At 39.5% G+C, this 26,830-nt stretch overlaps 1 protein-coding gene across 5 annotated transcripts in view; it reads right to left on the reverse strand.

The window, feature by feature from the left end:
* The window catches only part of DMXL1 (Dmx like 1), a 128,135-nt gene extending 110,068 nt beyond the window's left edge, over positions 1-18,067 (reverse strand). For all 5 annotated transcript variants that reach the window (XR_008630623.1, XM_055141063.1, XM_055141062.1 and 2 more), the window contains exons 1-5: positions 17,841-18,067; positions 7,887-8,012; positions 5,987-6,058; positions 4,121-4,199; positions 95-227 (exon numbers count right to left, since the gene is read on the reverse strand). Coding sequence is in view for 4 of the 5 variants with exons in the window: in XM_055141063.1 (XP_054997038.1) it covers positions 95-227; positions 4,121-4,199; positions 5,987-6,058; positions 7,887-8,012; positions 17,841-17,927 (497 nt within the window). In the remaining variant the exon portion in view is untranslated. The remainder of the gene's footprint in view (positions 1-94; positions 228-4,120; positions 4,200-5,986; positions 6,059-7,886; positions 8,013-17,840) is intronic.
* Between the last annotated feature and the right edge of the window lie 8,763 nt (positions 18,068-26,830).

The raw sequence follows: 26,830 nt of genomic DNA on the forward strand, positions 1-26,830 counted from the left end.
TTTTATGGTTATGGTTTTAAGTAAACTAAAATGAACTTGCAATATATCCATACAGAACAGATTTATCAGTCTTATTTTCTAATTAATTGCTTACTTGCAATTCCAAATGCATCTCCAGTCGCCAAAGTTAAGGTCAGTTTTATCTGGATTTTCATCTTCAGTTGGCTTCTCCAAATTAGCTTTGGACCAGAGTTGTAAACAGCTAGAACCAGTTAATAGACGATTGCCTAGAAATATGTATATATGCATAATATATTATTCATCACTATCACTGTTATTGATTAAACTGTTATTGTTAAATTATATGTTCAGCAATTTTATATAATATATACATATTATATATAAAAATAACTCAATCTCTGAAAAAGGTCACATCATAAGAAACATTTGGTGGAAATGAAAATAAACAGGGGGCTAGAGCAATAGCACAACGGGTAGGGCGTTTGCCTTGCATGCAGCCAACCCAAAAATCCCAGCATCCCGTATGGTCCCCTGAGCACTGCCGGGGGTAATCCCTGAGTGCAGAGCCAGGAGTAACCCTTGTGCATCTCCAGGTGTGACCCAAAAAGAAAAAAAAAAAAGAAAGAAAGAAAATAAGCTGTAGTTTGACTCTTGAAGCAGTCTGGAGGAAACAGTAATAGATCTAATTATCTCTTACTCAACAATAATTTAATAACATCTCTGTACTACACACTGTGCTAGACATTATATGATGCAATGACAAATGAAACACTTCCCTTTTAAAAAAAATTTTAATAGAATTACGATGAGATACACAGTTACAAAGCTTTCATGATCAGGTTTCAATCATATACTATTCCAACACCCATCCCTCCACCAGTGTACATTTCCTACCACTATGTCCCTAGTAGCCTTCTCCTCCCTCTTTCCCCATTTTGTCTCTTTTCTTCTTTCTCTTTCTCCACTTTTGGACATCATAGTTTGCAATAGATACTGAGAGGCCATCACATTCTGTCCTTTACCCATATTCAGCACATATCTCCCATTCAGAGCAATCCCTTCCAACTATCATTGTCACTGGTCCCTTCTTTATCCCAAATGCCCTCTTTCCCAGCACTTGAGGCAGTCTTCCAACCATAGACCTATCCTCCTTGCCCTTGTTGCTACTATCCATGGATGTTAGTCTCATACTGTACTTTTTAATATACTACAAATGAGTAACTGCCCTGTTTTATGATAGTAATAGAGAAATATTCTAGCAGAGAAATATTACAAAAAGCCATGAGAGCATACAAAATTCGGATATGTTCCCTAGAATGTCGCACAATCTCTTGTTAAGGAACAAGATTAATTGAGTAGGATGGAAAAAGCAGTAAGATTGCTTAAAATCCCTGTTAGTATTTTAGACTGTGAATTATTGGTGGAAGGGCAGGTGGAGAAGAGCCTCAAGAATTTTTCAACTGACCAGAGGACAACATTCAGTGATGCTTGGAAAGCCAGTGATTCAGTAAGAGGGCCTGAAGATGTGCGGCTGCTCAGGCCCTGCAGTTTTGGGGATTAGCAGCCCAGTGGTGCTCAGGGTTTTTCAGGTATGTCTTGGAACAATGTGGTACTAGCAATCAAACAAAGGTTGGCAGCACACAAAGTGTACACCTTAATCCTTCTACTATCTCTTCAGCCCCTATGAATAATTTCTGAGGTTCATAAGGAGTCTGATTTTATCATCATTTAACATGGGGGAGTTACATTAGTTGGATTTATTTTAGAACATGGAGTTTCAAATGAGATAAGTATAGACAAAGAGGTTAGAGAGAGAGTACCACAGGAAGGCACTTGCCTTGCATGCAGTCAACTCAGATTCAATCACAGGTACCCTGTATGTTACCCTGAGCAACACCAAGAGTGATCCCTAACCACAGAGACAGGAGTATGGCCAGGTATGGACTCAAAACCAAAAAACAAACAAACAAACAAACAAACAAAAAACCTCAAGAGAGATGAAGAGAACAATGTATCTCACTCCACTGAAATAAACTGTTAAATGTACATAATGTATACTTTTCTGGAGTTAGGAAAACAGACAGTGGGCAAGGCCTTGCATGCTTCTGACCCAACTTTGATCCCCAGCATTCCATATGGTCCCCCAAGCCCTGCCAGGAGTGATTCCTGAGCAGAGACAGTAGTCCCGAGCATAACAAGATATAGCTCAAAAATCTAAAACAAAACCAAAAATAACACAAAGTCTGATACTAAATGCCTAGATATCAAAATCCATCCAAAATAAAAATGGCTTTTAAAAAACTACAATGAATCCTACTTGATCTTGATATATGATCCTTTTGCAATGTTGGTCGATTTGGCTAGCTCAGGTATTGTTGAGAATTTAAACTTTTATATTCATCAGATATTAGTCTATGATTTTCTTTTTAATATTATCTCTAAAGCCATGTTTTTCTCTTGTATCATTTACCTTACACTTGATTTACTTCAATAATTTTTGTAGTACAGGTCTGATGACAATAAATCATGTCAGATATAAAAAATAAACAAAGAAACTAAAGCTTCAAATTTTTTTTAAAAAATACTCTTTTCTAGAGATGAATTTTCAACATTTTCAAAAGTACTTTATGTACATAAAAGCAAAGATTCTTATTTTTATTTTTTTAAACCTTTATTTTTTTATTTAAATTTATTTATTTTTTAATTAGTGAGTCACAGTGAGGGTACCGTTACAGATTCACACATTTTCGTGCTTGTTTTTCCCTCATGCAATGTTTGAGAGCCCATCCTTCCACCAGTGTCCATTCTCCACCACCAATGAACCCAGTATCCCTCCCACCCCCCCAATGCAAAGATTCTTTTTAGAAAGGTAACTCTAAAATAGATATGGTTAGAGAAAACGAGTTAATTAACTGACTAGTATATTGGTTAACTGAGTCTAACAATACAGATAGGAAATTACAGAAAGTACCTGAATCATATATTAACAAAGCAAGAATTTGAAAGCCATTTCAAAAAGAATTTTCTAAGACTGACCCCAACTAACAGAAGAGATTAATAAGAGATTTCAGAGAAGTATTTAAATTTATGACTTGGGTAACCTGAAGGGAAGTCTGTGATATCATGAAGAAAAAAAGAAAACATGATTTTGACCAAACTGTTGATAATAAACAACTTGCCAATAAAAGACTGTGGGTATATAAATCTCTAGAAAAATCATCTTATTTCAGAAGGGAAGTGACTTTGTGGCAAAATACAAACTTTGTATCAGAAATCCCTGTGTCTAATTTCCAAATAAATGATAGTTATCCAGTTGGGCAACCTTCTGAGTCTCAATTTTCTTCTAAGATGTTGTAGATATATTATAAAGATTATATTGCGTATGTTTCTAGCAAACTTGGCATTTAATTAAGGCTCAACAAATTGCAGCAACTAGGCGGGAAAAAAATCTCATCAGAAAAAATAAATTCCAGCAGTACTAATGAGACGTTTCATTTAAATATAGTTATTATTCCATAGTTTAACACAAGTTTCCTCAAAAGAGGTACCACTTTTTAAAATGCAGACAAAATTATTTTAGTTAGGCTACAGTATTAAACTTAATAAATGATTCTACATTTATACTATATATTGAGAAATAGTGCCAGTGCATCACTATACGTGGTTACAATTTCTCTCTTGTGATAAGTATTTTTTAAATTTTCTCTCTTAGCAAATCTCAAACATAAATATACTATCTGTAAGTACCATACTATACACTACATTTCAGGAATTATAACTGGAAGTCTGTACCTTTTGATCATCATCACCCATTTCATCTCACCTCCTTCTGTTCCTCATACTTCATCTATCCTCATTCTCACTGTTAAAATCTATCTATTCTTAGGTAGAAAGGATATGCTTCTATGGAACTCTGACTCTCCAGAGAATTAATGTTTTTTTCTCAAGACTAATAGGTATCCTAGAATATCTAACCACTACTGCAGTGCATATTTAGTTTCCTTTCAATATAACCTCAAAAAAAAAAGCATAATTTCAAAATTTGTTCTTACATTCCCCACAATTTCACAAAAAAATGACTGAAAAACAGAGCATTAATGAAAACAACAGTCTACGAAAGTTATTATTTCATTTTAGTTAGGCTTGCTTGTTCTCTTACCTGACGGATCCCAAGTTATGTTGTGTGCTTTTGAATCTAAAAAAAACTGGCCACTTTTCTGCCACTGACTATAAAATTCCTAAAATTAAAAAAAAAACAATTAACCAATTTTTATTGACATCTTTGACATCAAATGATTACAATTCCAACTCTTAATCTTAATACAAGAAGTCAGTTTTCAAGAAAAACAAGTATTAGATTCAGTTATAAAACAAGGATTCTGTGATTAGATAGCAACAATACCCATTTCTAGATGTAGAGACATCTACATTTAGTATATTCAAATAACTAATTAAACAATACCTAGGAGAAGATGCCGCAAACTTCCAAAATCTTATTTCTTTTTACTATTATAGTTACAAAGATCAAGTTTTAATTTGACTTTAATTTTTTTTTTGGGGGGGGTCACACCTGGCGATGCACAGGGGTTATGTACTCATGTAGCTCATGTACTCAGGAATTACTCTTGGCGGTGCTCAGGGGACCATAAGGGATGCTGAGAATCAAACCCGGGTTGGCTGCGTGCAAGGCAAACGCCCTACCCACTGTACTATAGCTCCAGTTCCCTCAATTTGACTTTAATTTAAAAGTTTCTTCTCTTTTAAGGTTTTTTCCCCATCTAAGTTCTTTTGCTATGCGCAGAAATTTAGAAAAAAAGATTAACACTTTTGTAATATTATATCATTTAAAGTCTTTTCACTCAAGGTTTCTGTTATTACTTTGAAAAGCACAGTAATTTAATTACTATAAAAAGGTATTTTCAGATTTTAGAAGTATGAATCCTTGACCCAGAATAAACTATACAGGGACCAGTGAGATGGTACAGCAAATAAGGCTCTTGACTTGCACATGGCAAACTTGGGTTCATCCCCAGCAGCTTATATGGTACCTCGAGCACTGTCAGGATAAACAGTGATAAGCCCCAAGCACTAACAGGTTAAGTCCCCAAACAAAACAAACAGAATATATTATACACAGAGATGCAAACTAAGTTTACCCCTACTAAATGTAATTTTTATATTTGACATTTTATATTCTTTATATAGCCAACAAAGCTAATTTTCACTAACCACTAATAGATGAGATCCCAAAGCATTCTCTTAATGCAGTGGTACATTTTAGAAGTATGGGGAGTTTGGTCTATACCTGACAATACTTGGACTTACTTCAAGTTCTGCTACGGAACCACTTCTGGTGGGGCTTAGGAGACGATGTGCAATGCCAGGCTTGAACCCAGGCTGACTGCTTGTGCTGTACTATCTTCCTGACCCTGTGGTGGTTCTTAAAGTATAAGAATATCCTGAGATGGGCTGGAGCGATAGTACAGCAGGGAGGGTGCTTGCCTTGCAAGCAGCTGATCCAGGTTTGATCCCCAGCATCCCATATGGTCCCCTGAGCACTGCCGGGAATAATTTCTGAGTACAGATCCCACAGCCCTGAGCATCATTGGGTATGGCCCAAGAAGAAAAAAAATCCCGAGATGTTTATAGATTTAGATTTCAAGACTCATGCTCAAAGTTTCAAGTTCAAAGATCATTAAAAAAGTCCTACATATGAATGGACAACAGTATTTACCACTAACAAAGAAAATACAACACTTAAAGGTATTGACTTTAAATATTTATTATAAATAAAAGTGTCAGAAAGAAGAATTAAGCATTTTAAGACAATTCATCACAGTTTAGTACAATTCTATTTCAATGAAAGATTAAACATATTTAAATGCAGAAGTGGCACTTAATATATATATATCTAATCATATTTATATATTTATTTTGTAATTATTCTGATTTTGTAGTCTTGGAAAAATATTTTCTAATACTCAACACATTTCAATTCCTAAAAAAAAAAAAAAAAATTACTTACCAAATTTTTCTTTTGCTTCGGTACTTTAACTGGCTCAAAAATAGAGATAACATTTCCATAGGATGCTGCAATCTTAAAAAAAAAAAAAAAAAGAAAAGAAAAGAAATTTAATGGATGTGTTAACTTATGAACAAAAGGAAAAAGAAATGAAAAGTACAACTTAAGATACATCCACACACAATTTCATTCACTAATACTTGAGAATGCCAGTTCTGAAAAGAACTGCTATCTACTTCAAAATCCTAGTACTCTTATTTATCAACTATAGAATCAAATAGTTAATCTCTTTGTATATATATAATTTCGATATGTGAATTTATAAATGTATAAAACTGTCTCATAATAGAGTACCTTTGAGGAGTGAAATAACATTTGTAAACTATCTGCCATGCATTAATAAGATCCAAAGTTAACTCCTTTACTCAAAAGAAAAAGCAATGGTGCTTATTTGTCAAGTATGAAGTTTAAGATAAAATAAAAATAAAAAAAAATAAAACTAAGATGGCCAGAGGGGTTTTGACTATACTGACACCTATGAAACAAATGGCATTTAGAATGACTATTAAACAAAATGTCACCTTCATTCCAGACTATCTAAAATAGTTTATCACAAAAAGATATCTCTTATAGTATTAAAATTAGATTTTCAATATTAATCAGTACTACATAACTCTAAGAATAAAAAGGGATGAGCAGAAGAAAGAGAGGTATACCCAGCAACATAAAAAGGGAAGAAAAAGGAATAAGAAAAAAAATGCAGCCCAACCAAAAATTAAAGGTTGTAAAAATATAAATTTTGACCGCTAATATTACTAAGGTTCTGAGAAGTAATTTTCCAGATGGGCAGGTTCATTAGAAATGATTTGATTAAAAAAAGAGAAATTAGATACATTTTGATTCCTCACACAAGAATTTTCTAGTGGGATTATATATTAAAAACAATGTTTTAATATCAATCAAAAAATTAAGTACATTTAAATACTCAGTTCAGATTAATATAATGATATACAGCCTGGCCTTCTATCACTATACAATGTTCTTTTAAATTATACTATGCTACTTACTAGTTATAAACTCAATTAATTTTCACACTATGATGAACTGTATTTAACCTGATAAAGATTCATAATATCTTTCTTGTTTCAGAGTTATCTTTACTGTTTTACTTTCAAGGTTACTTTTCACTTCTCATACAAACAGAAGTTCAGATAAAGATTTTTTTCCCCTTTTCTTATAGGCTTGGAACTAACAAAAAGCACAGACTTTTGAAAGTTCACCTTCAGTTCTGCAGTTTATCCAGAAGTTAGAAGGAAGTGACCACATGTTCACAGACAAAAACAAACTGCTTCTCCTTTTGGTTTATTTGTAAACAGATTCAAGATGGTCATTCCTTTTCCTCAACGCAATCAATTTTTAAATAAGCTTAAGACCTATTTTCTAGTAATAAGCATCACATTGTTTCACTCATGATATATTATGCTGTATTTCAAAATTAAATAAGACATTTCTCCGCGCCCGCACCCCCAGAATGACTGACAAAGAGGAGGAAGCTGCTTGGGACACCAGCAGCCCACCAGCAACCTGCAGTATGTGACTTGAGAGTTTCCGCCAGGTCCCCCGAGTGGGGGACCGGCGTTTCTCTTTTTTTTTTTCTTTAATCTCTCTCTCTTTCCCTCAACTTCTCCGGGGCACAGCACAGCATCTACCCCACTTCTCAAAATTAAATAAGAACAGGAAAGTCCCAACAGTCTCTACAACACATATGACAGCGGTCAGCAAAATGCATCTTAAAGCATCACAGAAATTCTTCTTGAAACAAAAAGTCTCTTATTCAAAATAAAATACTTCACAAACTACTGTAACAAAAAAATTAAAAACAAATTACCATAAGATTACAAACCTTGCCTTGTAGCATTGAACAATCTACACACCCCACTTGAATATTTCCATGCTTAGCTCCTGGGATGATTTGTAATCTTTCAAAATCACTTCCCAGTATTACAATGTCACATCCAGATGCATAAGCCTGGAATGTAAAGAAAGGATCAAAATAAAATTCAAAAAGAAAATAAGAAAATATTTATATGTAGAATACCAGCATTAAATATTGTATTTCAATAGACAGTTTAAACATTTTTTAAAATAAGCAACATTACTTAAAAAGAATTTCCCTTCTCAAATATATAGCTTCATTAACAACAGCAAAATAATCAGGTCAATCTGCAAAATTTACACCAATTCTGTTCAACTCTTCCATCTTTATTGAATGCTATCACTATATCTAAACTACCACCAACTTTGTCCTGCACTACTTATTAGTAGTTTCTGTTTCTCAAAAATAAGCAAATGGGACTACATTAACTTAAGAGGTTTCTGCATCTCAAAGGAAAATAATGACCAAAAAACAAAGACAGCCCACAGACTAGAAGAAATTATTTGCCCATCACTCACCCAATAAAGGGTTAATGTCCAAGATACACAAAATATTGAGAGAACTTTACAAGAAAAAAACACCAACCCAAATAAAAAAATGGGAAGAAATGAATAAACTTCCTCAAAAAAGAAATACAAATGATCAAAAGGGAACATGAGAAAATGCTCTTTAACACTAATCATCAGGGAAATGCATATCGGAACAATGAAATATCACCACAAACCAAAGACTGGAACTCATCAAAAAGAACAACCCAGTGCTCAAATGTGGGGCATTGGGGTTGGGGGGAAGGGACCCTCATTCACTGCTGGGAATGTCGACTGATCCAACTTTCCTGAAAGACAGTATGGACATCCTTAAAAAATTAGGAATTGGGCTTCCATTTAATTTTGCAAGCCCACTCCTGGGAATGTATCCTAAGGGTCAAAAGACAATGCAGAAAAGACATCTGCACTCCTATGTTTATTGTAGCACTATTCACAATGGCCAAAAGCTGTAAACAACACAGGTGCCCAGGAATAGATGACAGAATGGTACGCATACACAGTGGGATACGGCTCGGTTGTTAAAAATAAAAGAAGAATAAAGAATAAAATCATAAAATGTGTTGATACATGGATAGATCTGGAGTACCATGATGTGAGTCAGAGGTAAAGGGACAGACACAGAAAGATCTCACTCATAAGCAGGACATAAAGAAATGTAATAGGGGAATAACTGATGCCCAAATGCAATAAAAATGAAAAGTAGGAGAACTGGTCCTTAGTGGAAAGCTTGTCACTGTGTGTGGGGGGAGGGGGAACAGATTAGAGAAGGGACCCTTATGACAAAGATAGAGGGAAGAAGTCACTCTGGATGAGAACTAGGTGCTGAAAAGGGGTAAAATGATATGCATGATTCCCTATCAGTAACAGTACTATAAATCATCACTGTATCACTGTCATCCCGTTGTTTGTTGATTTACTCGAGCGGGCAACAGTAACATCTCTATTCCTCCCAGCCCTGAGCTTTTTTTTTTTTTTTTGCTTTTTGGGTCACACCCAGCGATGCTCAGGGGTTACTCCTGGCTCTGCACTCAGGAATTACTCCTGGCGGTGCTCGGGGGACCGTATGGGATGCTAGGAATCGAACCCGGGTTGGCCGCATGCAAGGCAAACACCCTACCCGCTATGCTATTGCTCCAGCCCCCCAACCCTGAGATTTTAGCAGCCTCTGCTTACTCGTCTTTCCCAACGACTGGAGGCTCTTTCAGGGTCAGGGGAATGAGACCTATCATTACCGCTTTTGGCATATCGAATACGCCACAGGTAGCTTGCCAGGCTCTGTCTGTGTGCGCAGGATACTCTCAGTAGCTTGCTGGGCTCTCCGAGAGGTGTGTTGTGTGTGTGTGTGTGTGTGTGTGTGTGTGTGTGTGTGTGTGTGTGTGTGTGTGTATTTAATTTCACAAGAACAGTCACCATCGGGGCCAAAGTGATATAGTACAGCAGGTAAGGCACTTGCCCTGCAGGCAGTCAACCCAGGTTTAATGCCTAGCATCCCATACAGTCTCCTGAGCACCTCCATGGGTGATCCCTAAGTGCAAAGCCAGGAGGAAGCCCTGAGCACTGCTAAATGTGGCCCAAATTCCACTCCTCAAAAAACCCAATTACCATTAATAGGTATTGAAAAGTACATAATTCAAGTATTGATAGCAAACATATTTAGTTCTTTTTAATTTTCATACATACCTAACTCTTTAAGCCAGAATTCTTTTCTTTGTGCCCCTTCCACCACCCATCTTAGATCACAAGGGTCTCTTTTACAATAGTTCTTTGTCCTAGGATACAAGGCTTTCCTTCTATAATGCATGTGCTGTAGGCCAGCATGCAATATAATATTGGCAGTAAAACAACTATTACAAACTGCTTCCCATCCTGTTATAAATTTTATAAATTTTCTCACTTAGTTTCTCACTACTAAAGCTAAAATAATTATTTACAATATATTAAAAATTCGTGGAGTTAGGACTAGAGAGAATGTAAAAATTATTTGCTCATACTGCTGACAAGAAAACTGAGGTCCAAGTAGGCTGATAATTTTTTAAAATTTATCTTAGTTTAGGTACCCTGGTTTACAAATATTGTGAATGGTAGTTTCTTACATAAAGCATTCCAGAACCACACTCTCCAGCAATCTCCGCTTCCTTCCACCACTGTCTCAATTTTGCCCTTCCCCCCCACTTACTGTGTTCCACCTTCTCCCATAAGCATCCTACTGAAGCTTCACCAGTTTTCGGTTTCTGTTGCCTCTGGGCATTTGTTATTCCCCTACTATGTTTCTTTATACATCACATGTGAGAGAACATTCTGTATCTGTACCTCTCCTTCTAGGTTAATAATTTCTTAAGGGCCAGAGCAATAGTACAGGGGGTAGGGTACTTGTCTTGCCTTGTTTGATCCCAGGCATAGCATATGGGTCCCTTGAGCCCCACCAGGAGTGATTCATGAACCCAGAGCCAAGAGTAAGCTCTCTGAACCCCATTGGGTGTAGCCCCAAAACAAAAGATAATTTCTTAAGCCAGTGTGAGCTTGAGTTCCCTGATCTCTTGATTCTGGTCTACTGCTAATTCTTGCCACCACGAGGGCCTTCCCTAGGTAAGCAAGTTTGTTTAAATTTTCCTAAGAGCAAATAAGAACAATCAATTGGTTCCACTAGTGTCATATTGTGGAAAAAAACACTAAGTAAAGAAGCAAAAAGAAACCTCATGGTGGTTTGCTCAACCTATATAAATATCCACAATAAAACCATAAGACTTATCACAAGACTATTAGCAAAAATAAATCCCCAAAATTAATTTGAGAAAATTTTTATTCACATATCTTAGTATCTTAGAAACTGATTTTATTCTTAAATTATGACAAATATTGTCAGTCACACAAAGTACTGAGATTTTAAATTTTGAATATTTACAACTAAATCACTGTAAATTCCACTAACTGACAATTAGTTTCTGACAAAGTTTCTGACAAAATTAGTTCAAAATAACAAACATGGGGGGCCGGAGAGCCAGGAATTTGAACCAGAATTGGTCGCTTGCCCTGCATACAACAGAGTCAGATTCAACAGAGCTGGGTACTACCCACTGTACTACCTCGGGGCCTGACAGACTGTACACTGGATAACAAGTTTGCCTTGCATGTGGCTGGCCTGGTTTCCATCCCCAGCACCCCAGCACCCCCAAAAGCCCACCAGGAGTGATTCCTGAACACAGAGCCAAGAGTAAGTCCTGGGTGTGGCCCCCAAACCATAAATAAATATTAAACATTTGCAAAACAAAAAATTCGGTTACCTCAGAAATACGTTGCCCTAAAAAAGAATATGCCAGCATATTGTTAACAGCTGATGGATGAAGATTTTTTTCAGTTCTCAATTACCCTGCTCTACTATGCTATCATTACGTATCATTTTATTTTTCCTATATAGCAAAAGTTCTCTCTAATTCTGGTAATTTTTAATTCAAATAAAAATTATTGGTCTTCAATGGGTCAGTAGGAGAGGGAGAGGGAGATATAGAATGACTGCATTCATTTGTGGGGTATTTAAAAAAAATAGTACGAGACTAATATCCAGGACAGGTCAAACACGGGCCAGGAGGACTAGACAGACTGGAAGCTTGCCACAAGTGTGTGGGGGGCAAAGGGCAGTTAGAATAGAGAAGGGACCAGTGTGACAATAATACTTAGAAACGATCACTGGACAGGAACTGGATGTTCAAAGTAGGTAAAGGGATATACATGATAACCTTTCAGTATCTGTATTGCAAACTTTAATGACTAAAGGGAGAGAAGGAAGATAGGAGGGGGGAGGAAAGGAATGAGGGTTAAGGGGGTAAGGGGAGACTGGGGGTGTGCCTTCCACCTAGGCAGGAGAGCATGGGGAGCAGTCGAGAGGGAAACTAGGGACATTGGTGCTAGGAAATGTACACTGGTGAAGGAATAGGTTTTGGCACATTATAAAACTTAAACCCAATCATAGACAATCTTGTAACTGTGTATCTCACTGTGATTCAATTTAAAAGCAACAACAACTCTTTTTTAAAAAACCACTGATCCTCATCTGAAATATAAAAGAATGAAATAACATTTACCATATTTTTCTATTTCTGTCATTTAGGACTAATAGTCGCAAAAAGGGATGCAACTACATTATATGTATTCTTCCTGAGTTATTAAAATGCTTAGGATTAATCATAAAAGTTCTCTGATTTTCTTGATTATAGAATAGTATAGTTTTATAGTTTATTTGATTATATTATTCAACAGTTGCTGTATTAATTACTTTGGTAAATTAAAGACACCAAGACAAGGTTGGAAAGAGAGTTCAATAGAGTGAGCGCATGCTTTGCATGCAGGAGGCCCAGGTTAAATCACAGAACATCTCCAGAGCAGCACTGGGAGTGATCCCTGAGCACTGCTGGTATGACCCCAAAACCAAGAGACTAAATTAAAAAACCCATTTGCATTTTAATCCATTTCTTAAATCATTTCCAAGAATTCATACATGTCGCCTTAATCGTCCTCTAGCTGTGAAAATCTAGAGAACTAGCTCAATGGTTGGAGCTCATGTTTTGCATCCAGGAGGTCCAGGTTTGATGTCCAGCACTGAATGTTCCCTTCAAGCACTGCCAGAAGTGAGCTCCAATCTCTAAGTCAGGAGTACTGCCAAGCACAACCTTCTCCACCAAAAAAAAATTTCTACTGCAGGAGCCAGGAATGTGGCTCAAATGATAGAGCACACGCCTTGTCCTGTGTAAGACTCTTGGTTCAATCCTGAATACATCCATCCTTCCCCATAGCACCACCAGATGTGGCCCTAGAAGTAAATCCAAATCTCTGTATAGAGAATATTGGTTGAATACAGTATGGTACATATCTATAATGAAACATTATATAGCTGCAAAGGAAAAGATACCAATGAATGACATGATTTCAATAAGTTATTTTTAAGTGAAAAATAGTAAAGTATAAAACTCTGTGTATAGACGGTGTATGCATGCGTGTGTGTGTTTGTGTGTGTGTGTGTGTGTGTGTGTGTGTATGTAAGGAACAAGGAAAATAAGAAAACATAGCATCTGTTAATGACTGCAAAAACAAAAGATGAAAATAGGTAGAGAATGGGGGGATGAGAAGAAATATGGGAAACACCTCATAACTTTTTATAAGTTACACTGTAGGTTTGTAAAGTTTAACTTTTATAAGTTGGTCTGGAGCGAGATCACAGTGGTAGGGCATTTGCCTTTCATGCAGCCGCCCCTCTCGGAGAGCTTGGCAAGTTATTGAGAGTATCTCGCCTGCATGGCAGAGCCTGGCAAGCTACCCGTGGCGTATTGGATATGCCAAGAACAGTAACAATAAGTCTCACAATGAGACTCGTTACTGGTGCCCGCTCGAACAAATCGATGAGCAACTTTTATAAGTTACACACTTGAAAAAGTATGTTTACACAGGTGCTGGAGTGATAATACAGCAGGTAGGGTGCTAGCCTTGCATGCAACTGACAAGTTCAATCCCTGGCATCCCATATGTCCTCTGAACACTGCCAGAAGTAATTCCTGAGTGCAGAGCCTGGAGTAAGCCCTGAGCATCGCCAGTGTGGCCCAAAAACAAAAACAAAAAATTTTTTTTTTTAAAGTTGATATTATACAAGTTCAAAAAAATCAATTGAAATAGGGCTAAGTGAAACAAATGAAATCTACTGAATTAACTACAATCCAAATGAACCAACTACATTCCAAATGATTTTTATATCCACATAAAAGAAAGATATTCACAATACCTCAATAGAAATGAGGAATTAAAAAAAAAAGGAAAGAAAAAACTAAATTTCTTAACACAATATATGAGCATGTTTTCAGTCTCAGGCAGTGAAAAGGTTAAAAAAAAACAACAAAAACTAGTCGTTCTATGTTTTTCCTTTATTATATCACATTCATAACACTTCTGAACCAGATATTGGGGGAAAGGTAACATACCAATCAGTTCTGAAGCCAACTAAATAAGAGTCCTATAATGTAACCGAATTCTGCCATTTTACCTTGAGAGAACACCACACCCCATGGGTGAAAAGCTCAGTTCCACAAGAACTGTCTTCTATTCCAGATGCCAATAACAAGTTAAACACATCTGTCCAAACTGGTTATAAATAAGAGCTCTGTTCCCATAATCTTCTCCCCCTTTAACTCAATCATTTACTATATGCTTGGGGTCTGGAGTGATAGCACAGAGGGTAGGGCATTTGCCTTGCACGCGGCCAACATGGGTTCGATTCCCAGCATCCCATATGGTCCCCCAAGTACCACCAGGAGTAATTCCTGAGTGCAGAGCCAAGAGTAACCCCTGAGCATCACTGGGTGTGACCCAAAAAGCAAAATAAATAAGTAAATAAATAAATAAAAGGTTGGAGAGCTAGTACAGAAGGTAGGTCACTTGCCTTGCATGTGGCAACCCGGGTTTGATCCCCAGCACCTCATTAGGTCCCCTGAGCGATCCCAGGGGTGCAAAGTCAGAAGTAAGCACTGAGCACCACTGGGCTGCTAATATCTCCCATATTTCTGCAGTATTATTTCAATGCCTATGATATGGAAACAACCTAATAAATGTCCATCAATAAATGAATAAAGAAAATGTGATATAATATACAATGTATTTGGTCATATTTGGTCAAAGAAGATCCTTACCTAAATTTGCCCATAGTTTGAATCACAGTCTTACAAAATAAATTAAATATAAAAATCAAGAATAATCAACCAATAAATTCTACTTTTAAGAAAATGGATTAAGAGGTTCTCCCAAGTAGTGCTCAGGGGGCCAAAGAATCACTTCTAGCAATACTTGGCCAAGTGAGTAGAATGGCTCAGCACTAGCAACTCAGCACTGCTGCTCAGACCCAGCAATGCTGGGATTACCAGGGCCACACCAGAAGTACAGATAGGAATGGCCGTGTGGTACCATAATAAAAATCAATTTCTAGGGGCTGGAGCGATAGCACAGTGGGTAGGGCATTTGCCTTGCACGAGGCCGACCTGGGTTCGATTCCCGGCATCCCATATGGTCCCCCAAGAACTGCCAGGAGTAACCCCTGAGCATCGCTGAATGTGACCCAAAAGCAAAAAAAAAAAAAAAATTTACAATTCTAGGAAACACAGTAAGTAACTTAGTTTATAAAAGAACTATACAAAATAGGGCCAGAATGATAATTACAAAGGGACAGCTTACCTGGGCTCCACCTCCTAGCATCTCATATGGTCCTCTGAGCACGACTAGGAGTGACCCCTGAGTGTAGGGCCAGGAGTAAATCCTAAGCACTGGCCAGTGTGGTCCAAAAAACAGTAAATAGATAAATAAACTATCAAAATAATGATTAGGAAGGACAGATTGACAGCAAAGGAATACAATGATTTGTGAATTCCTAAACTACCACAAAAATTAGTGAGAGTTGCAATATTCTTACAATAAACAAGCAAAATATTTAAAATATTTTTACTTTATTTACTGTAGTGTTTACCGAGATCTGTGAGAAATCTGCAATAGGCTTGCTGGGTGATGACAGGTCAATGGAATCGGGTTTTAAAATTCAGAACTGGGCCAAAAGCTTCATAATCTTGAGCACTCCTCTATTAAAATTACAGGATTAAACTGACCAAGGTTTTATACACAATTAAAGGGGTCATCTAGGCATATAAATTTGGCAACACGTTGCTATGCTTACATAGGTTACACCACTGCTTACAAATACTGAATGTCTTCTTAGAAAAAGTTTTAGACTTCGAAGAAAGTATACAAGTAACAATAGGAAACAACAGAGAAAGCAATGTTACCATTCTCTAGTGTTCACCAGGAAAACTTTCTTAATTTTTTTGTTTGTGGGCCACACCCAGAGATGCTCAAGGATTACTCCTGGCTCTGCACTTGGGAATTACTGTTGGTGGCACTCCAGTGAACCATATGGGATGCAGAGGATCAAATCTGGGTGGACCGGGTGCAAGGCAAGCACCTTACGGAGTTATAGTACCTCTAGAAAAACTTTTGTAAAATGCTGTTTATTTCCATCGCCAGCCTCTCAGTCTCCAGCTTCCGAACTCTCTCAAACAGCAAAAGTAGAGGGCAATGTCCAACTACAGGGAGACTATACTTGCACACTGTTCTGAATACTGTGACTAGGTTATCACTTAAAGAGTTACCATCCCTAAAACGGCTAGTGTCAAATGCAAGCTAATGTGCAAAGTAGGTCTATACGAGCACAGAGCCTAACTGAAAGCAAAGTACTTGGTGGACATATACCTAAGAGGGCAATTCAGATATTTAAATACCACCGCCACGTTAAGCAACTCCTATTACTTATTCTAACAAATGCCCCCCTCTCCAAGAGAGTAAAAAAGTAATTCAGAAAACCTAGGGCATCTGTTAAACTATTACCGTGGTTCGCTTACTTAATGGAAAAATTAAGTTTTACTTTCAAACACTAGAAAATTGCCAGCACTCAAATAGATTTCCATGCAAGGCAGTCGGTGCAATACTGATTCACATTATTAAAACGTGTAGTTTACGCAGAACATGCTACCGGACAGGTAAAGCAGCCGGAACCGGGGGGGGGGGGGGGAGGGGGGGAAGACCCTCTTCCAAAGTCGAAGAAAGATCAATAGGAAAACAAGTGGCTCTCGGTAAACCTTCGCCTGGAAGGGCCGCCACAGAGCAGAGAGGGAGTTTTACGGAAAACCAGTAATGCAACTGGCAGTAACTGATGGGAGCGAGGCGCAGGTCGGTCCAAGTTTCCGCGGGCTGCCTACGAGGCTGTTCCACGTGCCACTCACCGGGGCTAGGTCGTCTTTTTCCTGCCCCCCGTGAGTCCTCCCGAGGTGACCGCGAAGCAACAGCACCAGAAACGCGTTTGCCGGGCTGCTGACAGCGCAGCGCCGGGAGCGGGTTCTGAAGCCACCGGCCTTAAGTTCGGAGGAGAAACGAAAGCCGGCCGTGCCCACCAGTCCTCAACTCGGCCCGTGGGCCGGCGGGAGGCCGGGTTCACAAACAGCCCCCCGGGGACCACCGGAGACGGCAGTTCGGGACCCCCGACTCGGGCAGACCATCCCGGCCCGTGCAAGCCTCCCCCAACAAGAGACCTTCTCGCTTCCGAGTTCCCACTCCAGAGTCGCTTCCGGGCCCGAAAGGGCTTCGCCCCGTCCGCCCTCCCCCGGCGACAGGTCGGCCGCGGCCTCGGGGGGGAAAGGGGGGGCGGGGATCTCGGCGGGGGGTGGGGACGCCCTGGGGTGCGCCGGGGGCTTGGGCTGGGGGTGGGGCGGGCGCCCCGGCGTTCGCGGCCTCGGCCCGTCCGTCAGTCCGGCCGGCGCAGGGACGCGGGGCGGCCGCGGGCGTCGCCCTCACTCACCGTGAAGCGCTGGTCGCCGACGCTGCCCACGGAGAAGCAGTGGTCGCCGGGGTTCACCGCCCCGGTCAGCACCTGGTGCAGGTTCATGTCGGCGCCTTCAGTCCCGCAACGGACGCCGCGTCCGGCTCATGCCCGGGCTCGGCGGCCGCTCCGCGTCCCTCTTTCTCTCAGGGGCGGCGGCCGCTGTGGGGCGGCGGCGGCGGCAGCGACGGGCGCCAGGAGCCGGAGCCGCGCAGCTGGGGCCCGCAGCTCATCCCGAGCGCGGCCGGGCGAGGCCCCGAGGGGGCGGGCCGCGGGGCGGGCGGGGCGCCGGGCCGCGCCGCACGCGCCCGCGCACCTGTCACCGCGCGCGTGGGCCCAGGTGAGGTCGCGGTCGCCTCAGCGGCTGCCACCCGCCGTCCACACAGCGGCCCGGAGGACCGCGCGGTCCATCCACCTGCCCCTGGGCTCGGGGGTGGCTGACTCCGACCTGGCCCGGGTGGCGCAGGCGGCACGCGCTCGCCCTCCCCGCCTGACCTGTCTCTCTCCCCGGCACCGGTGCCCGCCACCCCCACCGGCCTTGGCCACTCAGTTCGCGGCGCTGGGGCGCTTGGACCCAACTATCGCGATGTTTCCGGCGGCGACGAGGAAGGCCGAGATGAAAGATGACTCCGCCCCCTTTTCTGCCACAATGTACTGATTGGCTAATGAGGAGGAAAACGCCTCTTCTAAGTCAGATATTGACCGATCCTAGGGGCGGGACCCCCGAGGCCCCGCCCACCACTAGCTCATCTCTTTGAGGCTTGCGAGCCATTTAGACTGTAAGTCGAGAGCATTCAAGTGCTGGTGGAGACAGGGCCCTGCAAAGAAAGTGAAGGTTAAAAGTTATACCTCAGGGGTCAATCTCACCGTTGGAATCGGAAGGTGAAAAGGGAGAAACGCATTAGAGAGTTGAGTTGCGGCTGTCTCCGTCCTGCTAGAAACTACAAGTCCCAGCAAGCACCGCTCCCCCGGGCGGCGCGTGATTGTTCCCAGTAAAAGTGACCCATGGAGCTTCTCGGGCCCCTGGTAGTGGTCACTGTAACCCTAGGCCCCTCCAAACACTAGACAGGGTGACTTTGACAAGTCTTAACATTTGACAAGTGTAAGGCGATATGTTCGCGTAAGTTTAACATATGTTTAGAAGTGGGGTTGTAATAATAATAGTACAGCAGCCTTGCGCTGAGCGTTTGGAAAAGCCTAAGAATTCCCAAGTGCTTCAGTGGAATAGTTATAACTGAGGTTCAGCGCTTATTGTGTCTTGGCCCAAGTTCTGAAATGTGACTAAACTTTTGTTTATGTATTTCTCATGTCTCATATCTCTGAGGGAAAGATTGTGCCTAATAAGCTCCGTGCCCTAACACAGTGCCAATTCCAATTAGGTAGCGGGGTGGGGGTGGTGTGTGTGTTGTGTGTGTGTATTGAATTCAAATAGGAACACTCCACATAGAAAGAGGAAGCTTTGGTTTTAACTTTTTATGTATTTCGTTGTGGTTAAAAAAATAGATATATCCCATTCAGCATCATACATGGGAGTAATACTAAAATTTTTCTTCTTGTTTCCTTGTTGTTTTTACAGTGTACATCTGTTTCACAGTAAAAATTACTTTGAAAAGTTTGAGAGCCATCTCCCTTTTTTCTAATTTGAAAGATGTAAAACAATTCAATTATTTATCCCAGTCTTTTAATAAAATTCAGGTACTTAAAACCTGGCTTTTAAAAAACGTTTTTTTTCCCTTTGACATCTACATACCAATTTGTCTCTTAATTGTTAATTCAAGTTTTAACTAAAGTGCCTTTAGGGATCAGAAAGATTGTACCATGGGTACACCTTACTTGAAGTTGATCTGGGTTCAATCCTGGCTGCCATACAGTTCCCCTAGCCTCACCAGGAGCGACCCCTAAACGCAGAACCAGGATTAAGTCCTGAGCAGCGTTGGGTGTGGCCCAAAAATGAAAAAAATACATAAGGTGACTTTAGGTTAATTTTTTATTTAAATCAAGATTTTCCCCCAATGTCCAAAAACTTTAAAACATTTTATTCGTTCTATCATACCTAGTTGAGAGTTTTGAAAGATATGCATGATAACTGAAAAAAGAAACTAAGCAACCTATCCAAGATTACCCACTTGGATAAGTCACATAAAAAAAAAAATGGTTTTTCCTCATCACCATTCAAGCCTGCCTGCCAGGGGCAGATGGTAGATAATTTATTTTCTATTGCTTATTATGCATATCAAATTTGAAATAATGGTAGTTGGAAGGCGAAATGGTGGCGGAATTGGTGTTGAAATATTGAATGTAATCAATTAATGTAAAAAGCCTTATGAAAATAAAATTTAAAGAATTTAAAAAATGTTTAAAAGTCCTGTTAAGTTAAAATTTATTTTTTCTCTCCTATAAAATAAGCAAGTTTAACCTGCTTGTCAACATTTTGCTTGACATTTTCATTCCTGAAAGTGTACACCTGTTAGTTTTTTAGATTCCTTCTAAAAGATTCCTCTTAGATTTCTCCTGAGATACATTATCTGAGTTTCAATTCAGGCCTAACTACTCAGGCAAGTTGCTTAATTTCTCTCTGCTTTACTTCATCTGCTTTGCTTTTTGTTATGCAATAAAGAAAATGGTAGACCCTTTTTAAAAAAATGTAATAATCATGAAGTTTGGATGAGACCCATGCATGACACAGTCAGAATTTGACATGTTAACTATTACTAGTATCATTAAATAAACTAATCTTTTCGTATATAAACTTATTTTCCAAGGTTTTCCAAAAAGGATGAAACCTCAGTTGAAATTTAACTTCTCAGAGTTGTTGAAACTGCCACAAAAGTTTTCAAGCCATTTAAATCTGTATCCAAAGTTATGTATGTAGAATGCAGAGTAACTAATAAAAAGGAAGGCCCTCGTAAGCCTCTTACTTAAGAGAAAAAAGTTTTGCTTCTTTATTGAATTGCCCTATCTTTGATATACCACAAAGACACTGTTTCAGTGAAATACCAAAATGCTTCCAACTAATCTATTTCATCCACTGAAACTCCTGCCTGTTGTCTGGTTTTACACAACCCTTGAACTAAGAATAGTTTTTGCATTTTATTTTTACTGAGGCAGTATTAGCTTACCACACTGTACAGATTTCAGGAGTACAGTTTCTCATCTCAGTAACCTTATCATCACACTACTTCTACTAACCACCAATTGACTGCCTTCCACGTGTTTAGTAATCTCCACTCAGGTTACCTTCCTTTTGTTTGCCAGATTCTTAGGGGTTTTTCTTTCTGTTTTATTTGGTTTTTTAATATTCTGAGTGAATTTATATCTTTCTCCGTTTTTTTTTCTAGAGTCTTTATATTTTTGTATTTTATGGGTTTTATATACTTGCTTTTGCACAAGGGGCACATCGAACAGTGCTACAGGTCTGGGGCCACTCTTAGGGATTCTCACCCTGCTATTACTGGCTTGACTATTTTGTACTTTGCCCAGTGTTGCTCTGGGGCTACCAGGACCATACTCTGTGTTTTTCAGGAGCCACTAGGAATGGGTGCTTCCATCACCAGGAATGTCAGGGATTGAACTCTGTACCTCATGTAACAGGCAAGATCTACCCAGCCACCTTTTGTCAGTGTTTTTATCTTTCACCACTTAACTCATTACACTTAACCTAATCCACTCAAGTTTTTTTCATGTGATTGCAGATGGTAAGATTTCCTCTTTTTATGACTAATAATTCCTTGTGTGTATAAACCACATCTTCTTTAGTCAATCATTTGTCATCAGTCACATTAGAAATCTAAGTAGATTTCTAAATGGTTAAAAAGAGAACAGTAATATTTTATGACATGAAAACTATATGAAATCTACATGTCTACAAATAAGTATTATAATACAACCTTGCATTATCATTTCAATTTTGCCTTTGACTACAAATTTAGAACTGTTAAGCTAGGTAACTTCAACAGAAAACCATATAGGCTGCAAACCAAAAAATATTTATTAACTGGTTCCTTTAAAGGAAAAGATAGATATTGTTCTGCTGGCCTATAGGAAGCATCTGCCATTTTTCTATGATCTTGAAATAGTTTTTGCGATGCTGATTGCTGTATAGGACAGTTTAGTTTAAGTAGCAAAACATTCAATGCTTATGATTACACAAGTATCTTTAAATATATCCATTGTATGCCTGATTCCCCAGTAGTGTAGAGAGTATTTTGGGACAGGTAGTTGAATACAAAGATGAATATAGATCAGACATGACTTACATACAGATAAAGAAACTTCCTGAAAGAACTATCCCAGAGAGGGAACCATAAAAATTTTCTGGCTCCAAACTGCTGCTCTGCATAGATCACCCCTAATGTCACTTAACACACGCTATCTAATCTTAACTCCAGTTTTGACTTCTTATGCAATTTGCACTTAACTCAAGCCTTATGGCATAACTTTATAAGATAAGAAAGTGAAGAAGGTGAAAGCAAAGTAGGTATCTCTTTCTACCATGTGCTCCTTTCAGTTCCTTTTTGCCCGGAGGTCACAAACCTAAAAGTCTCCTAGAGGATTCTAATCTTCTCTGAACTATAGTTGACTTCTACCATTCTGCCTTTGGAAGCAAAGGACTGTGCTTTTTAGTTGTGTCTGTATGTGTGATATACACATGTGTTTTATTTTAGTGTCATTACAAAGAATGGAAAGAATTCTTCCATTCTTTCCTTAGGAAGAATGGATTTTTTAAAAAGGAAATATTTTCAAGAGTCTATTATTTTGCATTATTTTTAGCAGCAAAAGCACTCTTAGAAAGCCAAAATAAAGTTTTTCATGCTACCAACAGAACAAGGAGAAATGTTGTTCCTTTCAATGTTAGTCTTCAAGTGGAATGAACCTTGTATCCAGCTCTCAGTAGGTGGTAACTGGTAAAGAAAAGCCAACAAGTTAAACTCTCAGTTCTTGGTAGGGGCTGGACTGGGTTAAAAGAACATTTAGGAGGACAGCTCAGATTGAGAACTAATTGTGCTTTTCCCTCACATATCCCTAAATTCTGTTATTACCCCTCCTTACATCTTTATCGTAAATTCTTGAGTGTAATTCCTTATCCTCCTAGAACCTAATTCACTAATAAGGGCTTCAATCCCCACTGCAAGTACTAAATAGATGAGGGAGGTTAGTAATAAAGGAATTCTCTAAGTCCATAACTAAGTATCAATGGGAATGCATTACTTTAATTTCACACAGCATTCTGAGCTCATTAGAGGGCCTTTGTGAAACTAAGACATGGCCTATCCTCAGAAATATGCCTGTATTGCCAACAATAATCTCAACTATAGGGGCTGGAGCAATAGCACAGCGGGTAGGGCATTTGCCTTACATGCAGCTGACCCAGGTTCAATTCTCAGCATCCCATATGGTCCCCTGAGCACCACCAGGAGTAATTCCTGAGTGCAGAGCCAGGAATAACCCCTGTGCATCGCCAAGTGTGACCCAAAAAGCAAAAAAAAAAGAAAAAAATCTCACCTATATCAAAATTAATCAGAAATAGCATAAATTAACCCTAGTTGTCGTTTAGAATATTGTTTTTAGAACAACTTTACTTCAAAAGGATATATGTATATCTATATTCATTGTTGCACTTAGTACAGGAGTCAAGATATGTAAATAACCCAAATGCCCAACTAAGGATGAATGGATCAAGAATTTGTGCTATCATGCTGGGGGAAAAGGCAGCTCAGATAGAGAAGGAACACCAAGTTAAGTGTGGCTGGAGGAGCCACTTGGGATGGGAGATGCGTGCTGAACAACCAAAAGGAGAGAGAGAACAAAAGGGAATGCCCTGTCACAGAGGTGGGGTGGAGGTGGGGGATGGAATGACGGGGGGGGGGAGGGATACTGGGATCATCGGTGGTAGAGAATGGGCACTGGTGGAGGAATGGGTACTTGAGCATTTTATGACTGAAACACAAGCACAAAAATAAATCTAACTATCTCACGGTGATTCACTAATAATTTTTTTTAATTCTGTAGATGATGTGAAAAAAATTTGTGCTATGTATATATAATGGAATGATATGCTCTAAGAAAGGACAAATTCATGCAATTTGACATGTCATGGATGGAACTAGAGGATGTCGTGCTGAGTAAAATCAGCCAAGAGGAAAGGAACATACACAGAATGATATCTCTCATATGTAGGACTTAAAGATACGCAGCAAGGTTGCAATAAAGGGCCAAAGCAACACAATAAGAGAACTAATCCATAGGACTGAGTGAGGGGGAAGTTGAAAGGAAGGGGCATTGAGGGCCTTGGAGGAAGAAGGTGAGTACACTGGTGATAAGGGTAGTGTTGGAGTTTTATACACATAAAACCATCATTATTAAATTGTAAATCCCTTAACCAATGAAAAAAGTTTTTTAAAATGTTTAAAGATTATTATTGTTAGAGAAAAGTCTCCAGCCCCCACAGCAGAGCCTGGCAAGCCACCCGTGGCGTATTTGATATGCCAAAAACAGTAACAACAAGTCTCACAATGGAGATGTTACTGGTGCCCGCTTGAGCAAATCAATGAACAACGGGACAACAGTGCTACAGTGCTGCAGAGAAAAATCAATTCCAATACTTCAAAAATGTGGAGATCAAAAATGTGGAGATCAGCACTAAATATTCTTGGTTTAACATTTCTTGAGCTAAAGAGTTATTTTGCCATATGCATTTTAAGGGCAGTCATTTATAAAAACTTCATTTTATGGAATCTATACTTCAATGAAATAGTCATTTTTCATCACAATTATTTAAATATCAAAAATCCTACTAAAATAACCACTCTATTTTACAGATGAAGAAACCTAAACTGAAAGAGATAAAATAATGAACCTGCCAGAGCCAAGACAGCTGAAAACCTTCAGAACCCAGCCACAGCCATGCTCAAGGCCACTCTCCACATGCTCGGAAAAGCCCCGCCCATGAAGGAACCGACAGAGAAACCCAGGTATGCAGGTCCTATGGCTGAGATCTTCAAGCCTGCTCGGATGGGGATTGGGCCTCCTCCACCCAGGTCCCCAGTTTTCCAGTATCTTGGCAGTCACACCCACAAACTGTCTCCCAGCACCACATAATCTCATCAACAGCCAAGATCCAGAGACTATAAAATAAAGTTCCCAGAAGAGAGCGATGCAGTATTTCCTGAAGTGTGTGGCTCGAGGCCACACAACCTCTTACACTCTAGCCCGCTGATGTACCTAAAGTAGCACACGTGTGTTTGGTTTTAACATACTTGCTGTATTCTTGTATATACGGGCTTAAATGGCCCCAGAATGAAATACAACAACCTTCACACACTTCCCTCTAACTGTGGTGGGAAGATACTCGCTGGTTGGGTGGGTGTTTGAACATTATCTATAATGAACTACTGTGAACTACTTTATGAAAATAAAATGTATAAAAATCGTTTAAGGGGCTGGAGCAATAGCACAGTGGGTAGGGCGTTTGCCTTGCACGCGGCCAACCCAGGTTCGATTCCCAGCATCCCATATGGTCCCCTGAGCACCGCCAGGAGTAATTCCTGAGTACAGAGCCAGGAGTATCCCCTGTGCATCACCAGGTGTGACCCAAAAAGCAAAAAAAAAAAAAAAATGAACATGAAAACATGAAGTAACATCAAATCTGGTCAGATCACTACCCCAGGGCTTGATCTCAGATCTCTTGGGTTGCAAAGATCCTCTAATAATTCTCCCACGATTCCTGAATACCAGGATGAATATAAGCAGAATCTACCAGAACCCCCTTTTTGAGAAGAGATAGAGGAGGCCAGTTGACTTCTCTAAAGTTAGTCTTCGGTAGTTCTATGATACAAAGAAACGTTTTCCCCACTTTTTTCCTTTTATTTAAAATAAACTTTCAGTTGTGGTATGTTTTATTTTTTGTTTGTTTTGTTGATTTTGTTTGGTTTTGCTTTGGGGTCACACTTAGTATTGCTCAGGAGCTACTCCTGACTCAGCACTCAGGGGTCAACCTTGGAGATGTTGGGGGACCATGCCATGCCATGCCAGGGACTGAACTTGGGGATCCCTTTGCGCTATCTCCCCTGTCTTCCTTCCTCAAAATGGAAGGAAAATTTAGCTCTTTACCTTGATCCACATCTAAACTGTATAGGCCAGAGGGTAGAAATAAAGCGGCGGGGGAGGGGGAGGTGGGAATTCCAGGTAAATTGAGTTTCTTTGACCCAAAATTCCATGATACCCAGTCAATCAAGTAGATACTTATTTGAGGTAAGCAGGTTTTGGAATTACCAATAAGTAATTCAATGCTTACTTACTTACTTAGATCAATTGTAGCATTGACTACATTGTTCCTCTTCTCTTGCTTATTAAAATCTGCAATAGAGGGGATTGAAAATGCATAATTTTGCAAGGAGCAGTTCTGTGGAAGAAACCTGCTGAGAGCTTTGAATAGCTAGGAGCAAACTTAGGACAATAGGCTATGGGACAACCATAAAGAAGAGGGACGATCTCAGGGAGAATCCCAATATGTTATTTTGAGGCTATTGACACTGATTCAGACATTTTCAGGAAAAGCTAAACTCAAAGAACATTCAACACGAAGTTAAGAAAATTTGGTAGAATTGGTTTTTCCAACTTCAAAATATGCTATAATGGGCTGGAGAGATAGTATAGTAGGTAAAACTTGCATTGCAAGTGGCTGATCTGGATTCCATCCCTGGCACCACATACCTCTCCTGAGCCCCAGCAGGAGTGGCTTCTGAGCACAGAGCCAGGAGAAAGCCTGGAGCACAGCAGGGTGTAGCCTAATACCTCCACACACACAAGAAACCTCTAAGTGGATTACAGACCTAAATGTGAGATGCTAAAATATGAAGCTCCTAGAAGATAACACAAAAGAAACATCGATGTGTTTAGGGCATTGGAAAATTTTGTAGATAAAACACCAAAGGTACAATACTTGAGAGAAATATTAGAAAATTGGGCTT

Source organism: Sorex araneus, chromosome 6 (genome assembly GCF_027595985.1).
Source record: "Sorex araneus isolate mSorAra2 chromosome 6, mSorAra2.pri, whole genome shotgun sequence".
Taxonomy (NCBI): domain Eukaryota; kingdom Metazoa; phylum Chordata; class Mammalia; order Eulipotyphla; family Soricidae; genus Sorex; species Sorex araneus.